Source organism: Limulus polyphemus, unplaced genomic scaffold, assembly GCF_000517525.1.
Source record: "Limulus polyphemus unplaced genomic scaffold, Limulus_polyphemus-2.1.2 Scaffold9308, whole genome shotgun sequence".
Taxonomy (NCBI): Eukaryota; Metazoa; Arthropoda; class Merostomata; order Xiphosura; family Limulidae; genus Limulus; species Limulus polyphemus.
The window spans coordinates 1-8,547 of NW_013674918.1; the positions used below are offsets into that span (position 1 = coordinate 1).

General features: G+C 34.6%; 1 protein-coding gene across 1 annotated transcript in view; it reads right to left on the reverse strand.

The window, feature by feature from the left end:
• Nucleotides 1-6: 6 nt before the first annotated feature.
• Nucleotides 7-8,547, reverse strand: part of LOC106475860 (LEC14B protein-like) — a 23,513-nt gene continuing 14,972 nt past the window's right edge. Inside the window, exons 8-11 of the mRNA XM_013936536.2 lie at nt 8,299-8,524; nt 5,659-5,814; nt 4,659-4,765; nt 7-1,647 (exon numbers count right to left, since the gene is read on the reverse strand). Of these exons, the coding sequence (XP_013791990.1) occupies nt 1,501-1,647; nt 4,659-4,765; nt 5,659-5,814; nt 8,299-8,524 (636 nt within the window). The 3' untranslated portion in view covers nt 7-1,500. The remainder of the gene's footprint in view (nt 1,648-4,658; nt 4,766-5,658; nt 5,815-8,298; nt 8,525-8,547) is intronic.

An 8,547-nucleotide genomic window follows, 5' to 3' on the forward strand; every position in this document is an offset into this window, starting at 1 on the left:
GACAGCTACAACATACCTGACAAGTCTGTTTCCTACTGTAACAAATACACGGTGTATTAACGACAGCTACAACATACCTGACAAGTCTGTTTTAAACTGTAACAAATACATGGCGTATTAACGACAGCTACAACATACCTGACAAGTCTGTTTTAAACTGTAACAAATACACGGTGTATTAACGACAGCTACAACATACCTGACAAGTCTGTTTTAAACTGTAACAAATACACGGTGTATTAATGACAGCTACAACATGCCTGACAAGTCTGTTTAAACTGTAACATATACACGGTGTATTAATGAAAGCTACAACATACCTGACAAGTCTGTTTTAAACTGTAACAAATACACGGTGTATTAACGACAGCTACAACATGCCTGACAAATATTTTCACATCCTATCTGTTTACAGATATATTTCACATTACCCTCTACACTTCCCAACAGACTGTACAGATGATTTAATTCATCTCAAGATAGAATCTAGAGGTGTTCTTCTGTTATTATTAATTTTTTACCCTCAGGATCAAGTAAGGAGAATCAGGAACCTTCTACTTGACGGTGAAAGTGCAGTTAGCGAATAATCGAAAGTTAAGACATGGGAATAGAAAACTTTCGGCATTAGAAATCTAACAAGGTTATCATTTGCTTTTGTCTTTTTAAATTAATTTTAACATAAACTGACAGAAACACCTTGTGCACCTGAATCTGGAGGTCTAATTGTTTCCTTAGTTTCAAACTTATTGTATGAGCAGAGAAATAACTTTCCATCTGAAATACAACTTTCAATGAACCACTAGATTACTGTAGGACAACAGTAAGAAATTTTGTACATTATCTATTGTTTTATCATCAGCATAATCCTAACTCTTCAGTCTGCCGACGTCACAGCTATAACCTGTCTATCTAATATCTCACAGTTCTCCACATAAAGCTACGTACCACAGCAAAATTGGAAAATTTAAAATAAAAATCACACAGAAAAAATCCATTCATAACATCAGGAAGGTAAAGGCTTTGTTTTCTGCGTACATTTAAACTCTAGAACAAAAACTACAGGATTGAATAAAATCTCTGTCTTTGCTGAGAAGGAATATTCAGCAAGGAAAGAATATTAAAATCTTTCAAATAATATATAATAATGAGTAATTTCTAGTATAAAAAACATTGTTTCATCATCATACTTGTCTTTGTTGAAAATAATTTCTACAAAAACTAGTTATCTTACAGAACACACATTTCAAAATGTATATAAAACCCACAACACTATTTACGTTTATGGAACAGTTTGTAATTTTCTTACGTAAATTCAAAATTATTTCAAAATATTAGTCTAATTATTCATCCAGTGTTACTTGTCATTTAAAATCACTTAATTTGCACCATATTTTCGTAGCACTAACTCAGCCAGTAGATAAGGTCATGTATAGGAAGCCTCCGAGTTATCCTATCAAACCACGAGACTCGTTTTAGATAGGAGTCAATGCAGACAATACACTAGCTTGTCTGGGGTTTCCTCCTTAACTGAGCAATTCTTCGAGACCTCCTCAATCCAAGATGTCCTGTCCTCTCAAATTCTCTGTCATCATCAGAATCTAGTACCAGTTTCCTGCTGTGCGTCCAACGTCGTAGAGTTCCATCCCACTATTAAAAAACATGATTTAAGAGCTTCAGAGACACGACAGAAACAACAATGCAACTCTAGAAACACTAGCTCCCCCTCCCAGTTAATACTGCACTGGACACAAATAACCGAAAAGAAAAAAAATCTCCTTCTATGAACTCCAGGGCCAAAAGTTCTGTTTTCTGTCCAATATAAGAGGCAGGGAAGGTATCAGAACTTACAAGTGGAAAACAATATTTTAGTTGTTTTAGTATCTTCTGTGTATCTATTCTACCGTAAATATAATATTCTTTATGTGACGTACATATAGTATTGCAGTAATTAAAAGACAGTTTTCAATTTGTGTGTTTAAATCTACCTAAGGGCTATCTGCTTAAAGCTATCCTTAATTATGAACTGAAAGACAGCTACTGCCCAGTACTCACCACCACTTCTTGGACCACTTTTGTAGTGGGATTTGAGTTTTTTTTGGCATGAGGTCTCAGATTCACAGTGAGGCAATGTTAACCACTAGGTAATATCTTGCTCAGTTTAAAGATAATAATATAATTAATCAAAAACGTTCTTCTGAATATGTCATGTCTCAAATTTTATCTCATGCATCAGTTAAGTGTACTTTACAGGATCATGTAATTACTCATCATATTTCTGACAAACATTTTATGAAATAATATTTAAAAGTATACCGAGATTGAGCACATTATGTTAAAATAATTTTTTGGTTCGCCATGCCATTAAAGTCTGTGTCTACATGTCCAGTTATGTTCTAACTGATGACTATGCATCTTTAGAGTTTCCATTGCAAAATGGCTTCATCATTAGGCTATCATGTCCAAAGCACAGCACTTCACCTGCATGCTGTCCATAGACCATTGTGTGTATGATGAAGATGGTTTCTGAAGAGTCCAATTACATATAAACCTATAGGCGCTATGTCTGGCAACTTGATCCATATGTCTTCATATGGAATAGCATGAACATCTAGGTTGGAAATCTAATGGAGGTACAGTCGATTAGATTTCCAACCAGATGACCTTTTCTTTCAATAGGTAAGTACAGTACCTATTGAAAGAAAAGGTCATCTGGTTGGAATTCTAATCGACTGTACCTACCTATTGAAAGAAAAGGTCATCTTCTGCAGTTGCACTCAATTAAAAGTTCTAAAACCTATTATGTCAACTCTGACTAAAGTTTCCCTAAAATAACATCATGAATTCTTGTTTCATTGTCCAGCTGTTTGAGGAATGTGACAGTTGAACAGATATATCATAGAAAAAATCTGTGTACACATTAACTGAGGCTTTTCCAAATAGAGATGCTTCATGATTATGTTGCATATTGTTGCCTGGGGCATATGGATGGCTTTTGATAGACACACTACACTTTGGTGGGTGAAGTACACACTACACTTTATTGGATGACATATTGTTGCCTGGGGCATATGGATGGCTTTTGATAGACAGACTACACTTTGTTGGGTGAAGTACACACTACACTTTATTGGATGACATATTGTTGCCTGGGGCATATGGATGGCTTTTGCCACTGACCTTTGTGTTCATGGAATCTCACCTTTTACAAGAGGCTCTAAAAGAGGTTTCTTTTTTGGATATTCCTGATAACCCAAGATGATCCATATTCTTTTGTTTTCCAATGCCATTAAGTACAAGGGATATCTCTATCTTGGATAATCTCATTCCCAGATTTTAACACATTATTATGACATGAATGTATGAATATTCTACATTAGAAAAGGCTTTTACATACCCTTCCCAAAAGTAACAAGTTTTCACTGGCATCACACTATCTATGAAATGTCAAACAATGGGAAAATGTAGTTCTGATACATTCCTTTCCACCATGACTTTATATATCATCTGTGGCTGTCATGAGACTTGATTGGTTTATTTAAAATCATTGATATAAAGCAAAATGTTGCCTACTTTTAAAACATTTCCCACCAGCATGACAAATATCATCACTGAAAAAGTGAAACTTACTATTCATAGCAGTATTAAAAATCTGAGCTACACTGTTAATAGTCTGACACAACACAGATTATACCATGAAATTTGTTTCGTATATGTTTATGTATGTATATTGTATGTATACGTACACATATATACATATGTACCTACACAGGATGTCCAAAAAGTCTGGAACCACGGATGATTTCCAGTTTTTCTTAATTTCAAACACGACTCATTAATGTTAATTCTGTTGCTAATCCAAACTTGTTTTGAATTACAAGGACAGCAGGTGGAACACCGAATACAATCTTCTTGGGCATAAAAAATATACAGGGTGTCCCAAAAAAATTATACATACTTTAAATGCTTATAAATACAATGTTTATTAAGATATATCTAAGTTTTATAATTCAAGTTAATGAAGACAAGTGTAGAATCTTTTAAAGCTCATAACTCACTTAAACTTTCTTTCTTTACAGGTGCAACTAATTTGAAGTAATGACAGAAGCAAGACTAAGCTTTGAGAAAAGGAAATTTATCCTAAAGTGTTACTGGAAGTGCGAGAATGTTTTTTTTTTATGGGGATACCTCAAAGATAAGGTTTATAGCACAAAAACCTGCAACAATCAAAGAGTTGAAAGCAGCAATTGAAAGAGAATGTGCCAAAATACCAAATAAAATGATTTGTGATGTTTGCAATTCCATCTGTCATCGTTATCTGCAGTGCCTGGACCAGAACGGTCATCAGTTCGAACACCTACGATAACTCAAAATATTCTACACTTGTCTTCTTTAACTTGGATTATAAAACTCAAACATATCTTAATAAACATTCTATTTATAATCATTCAAAATGTGTATACATTTTTTTGGGACACCCTGTATATAACTATTCAAAGTACCACCAGGTTTGAATTTACTATGTACCCTAAGACAAAAACTGCCACATAAGAGATTCTAACGATTATAATAACTAATAATAGTAAACATAATCGTTTTACATGTCTAAACTTATCAAAAAAAAGTCTTTAGACATCTTTAGATGATAGTGTTTAACTTACAGAGGTGCTGACCAGTTCCTGTCGGAAAGGATGCCAGGACACATCCCGTACACATCCTCGATGTCCAGGTAAAATTTTTACAGTCTTACCAGTCAGAACATCATAAACTGAGGAAGAAAAATTAATGAGTCAATCTAAGAAAGCTTACATTTAATAAATCTCATAAAATGATCATTTCAAAAGTAAACTAACACTGAAAAAAAACCCACAATACTCTAATCAGTTGCAAACCAACTCATCACAAACACAGTACTGAGTCTAACATCAAAAACACATTTTTCACAGTATATCAACTAATGAGACAATAGTGGCTAGTCTGTCAGTGCAACAGTACTGAACAGTATATCAACTAATAAGACAATAGTAGCCAGTCTGTTAGTGCAACAGTACTGAACAGTATATTAACTAATGAGACAACAATGGCCAGTTTGTCAGTGCAACAGTACTGAACAGTATATCAACTAATGAGACAATACTGGCCAGTCTGTCAGTGCAACAGTACTTAACAGTATATCAATGAATAAGACAATAGTGGCCAGTCTGTCAGTACAACAGTACTGGACAGTATATCAGCTTACTATAACTATCTATCACACAGAATTTTCCATTCTATCTGCTATCTAACACAACAATATACTGGCCAGTTTTATGGCAGTAAGTTAACTGTTATCTAACACAATGATATACTGGCCAGTTTAATGGAAGTAAGTTAACTGCTGTCACAATGATATACTGGCCAGTTTTATGGCAGTACATTAACTGCTGTCACAATGATATACTGGCCAGTTTTATGGCAGTAAGTTAACTGCTATCACAATAATATACTGGCCAGTTTTATGGCAGTATGTTAACTCTGTCACAATGATATACTGGCCAGTTTTATGGCAGTGAGTTAACTGTTATCTAATACGATATACTAGCCAGTTTTATTGCAGTAAGTTAACTGCTGTCACAATGATATACTGGTCAGTTTTATGGCAGTACATTAAACAGAACTTACTAATTATACTTCCTGATTCACAACCCGTGTAGATAAACCGTTGACCGGTGGTAAAATCTGGAGAGAAATGGCATCGGATGAGAGTTTTGAAGACAGAGTGTTCACGATAGGTCATCAAGGATGTGTCACCAGTTAATTTTTTCCGATGGTTGGCCACTGTATGAACCACAAGTTTAATCATTGTAACACATTCGTTGTGAACAAAATCCATTGTTTAATACCTTTTATTTTAATAATAATTTCTATATTTTAAGAACCAGCTAACAGTACACACTTCCAAGGATCGAAACATTACATGCCCATATTCCGAGTAATTTAACTTTGCTTGAGGAATTTGTTTCTTTTTAGTTGGCTTTCCTAATCAGGAATGCATGGTCCATCCGTATTCCTTTAGTTATGGCTAGTGAAAGTGAAAATATTTCACGGAATAAATAAAAAACAATTGATGAGGAAATACAACTTTACATGAGGGAATGTAATCTTCCTGATAGCTTTCTCTCGAGTGAATGAAATTTTATTTATATCCCAGACTTCATAGGCTGGAAATATGTATCACCATTGCCACAACATTCAAAGGGGTTTTTAAAATAGGGGGTTGATTTTATGGCCTTGTATGGTCCTTTTAACTTTTTTGCTATGACAAGGTAAAGAGCACATCATGACCTATTACAGTGTTTTATTCAAATTTAATTAAACCACTTTAAAACATGTCATATTTCTGTATCACGTGATACATCTGAGCACCGACTTCTTCCATTCAGAATGTCAAATATAGATTGTTGCAATTTACAACCAATTACAAACAAAAATAAAACTTACATAATTATACGCAAGAATCTAAAATTTGAATCTCTTGATTTGCAGAGATATCAACACATATATATTACTACTATGAACAGCTCAGGAAATGATTTTAAACTATATATACCTTACTTAGAAGGCTTGATAAATTATTGTAATTTAGGGACATTCTATCCTAGTGCTGATATACTTTTTGTTACATTACTATTAGAACAAACAAGAGATACATAGAGCAAGCATGTGCAATGTATGGCCTGCAAGCTGCAGCCTGACAATGAGGTGTTTTTATCTGGACGACAGTGAGAAATTTTGCTGTGGAAATCTCATGATTTTTAAATTTTACTTTTGCTTCATATGGTGTGGTCCACAAGTACATTTAAAACTTGCCAACCATCCCATGCCCTGGAGGAAGTTGCACATGAAATCACCTTTAACTTGGACAGACAGAGTGAAGACTATGAAAATTTACAGACAAATCTTTAATAAAATTACTTCAATAAAATATATGATTTTTGTGTGTAAGAAACACATATTAGTTACTAAAATCTTGCTGGGTTCATAATATAAGTGAAGAGTAATCACATGTATAATTTCACAGAAACATGCTTAGTCCAACGGATCAACTCTGCTCTTAAAGTGATAAGCCATTCTGACAAACAATTTTACACGACTTACACTTTATTAGATATTAAAGTACCCTTAAAGTAGGTGACACTGACCTTTATTAGATTACAGAGACCCCTTTATAAGGTAACAGATTAACAGAGACAAAGTGTCATTTGTAAGGTGATAGGCCATCTGATAAGCTTAAGAGCTTACACTTAAAAATTGGGATTTGATACATAGGGTGAGCACAGTGCAGAGAGCTCATTGTGTAGTTTCACACTTGAATAAACACGTAAGAGAATGACAGAGTGCTCTTTATTAGGTGACATACAGGCTACACTTTGTTAGGTGACGTACAGGCTACATTTTGTTAGGTGACGTACAGGCTACATTTTGTTAGGTGACGTACAGGCTACATTTTGTTAGGTGACATACAGGCTACATTTTGTTAGGTGACATACAGGCTACACTTTGTTAGGTGACATACAGGCTACATTTTGTTAGGTGACGTACAGGCTGTAGTCTGTACGTCACCTAATAAAGTAGTCTGTACATCACCTAAAAAAGTGTAGTCTGTACGTCACATAACAAAGTGTAGTCTGTACGTCACATAACAAAGTGTATAGAACTGTGTATCATTAAGTACAAGTCTGGTGATCATGAAAGGTGTAGTATATCAAATATAATTCAAGTGGTACACCATTGAGTGGATTCAGTATAAGCACATCTCTAAGATATGTATTTTAAATTTTACAGGCAGCTAGATCCTTTGTGTCATCACAGCACTGGGATTACAGGTGGCAGAATTTACCTAGAAAATGTAGGTGATAATATTATCATATTTCTTGCTTAATGGTGTTGTGTAGTTTAATGATTGTTATGATGAATTGTTTCAGTCAATTGACAAAGTGTAGTCTGTACATCACCCAACAAAGTGTAGTCTGTACGTCACCCAACAAAGTGTAGTCTGTACTTCACCTAATAAAGTAGTCTGTACGTCACCTAATAAAGTAGTCTGTACGTCAACTAATAGAGTAGTCTGTACGTCACCTAATAAAGTAGTCTGTACATCACCTAACAAAGTGTCACCTGACTTGTACTTAAGGATACATAGTTCTGTGCCACCTGACTTGTACTTAAGGATACATAGTTCTGTGTCACCTGACTTGTACTTAATGATACATAGTTCTGTGTCACCTGACTTGTACTTAATGATACATAGTTCTGTTTCACCTGACTTGTACTTAATGATACATAGTTCTGTGTCACCTGACTTGTACTTAATGATACACAGTTCTATGTCACCTGACTTGTACTTAATGATACATAGTTCTGTGCCACCTGACTTGTACTTAAGGATACATAGTTCTGTTTCACCTGACTTGTACTTAATGATACATAGTTCTGTGTCACCTGACTTGTACTTAATGATACACAGTTCTATGTCACCTGACTTGTACTTAAGGATACATAGTTCTATGT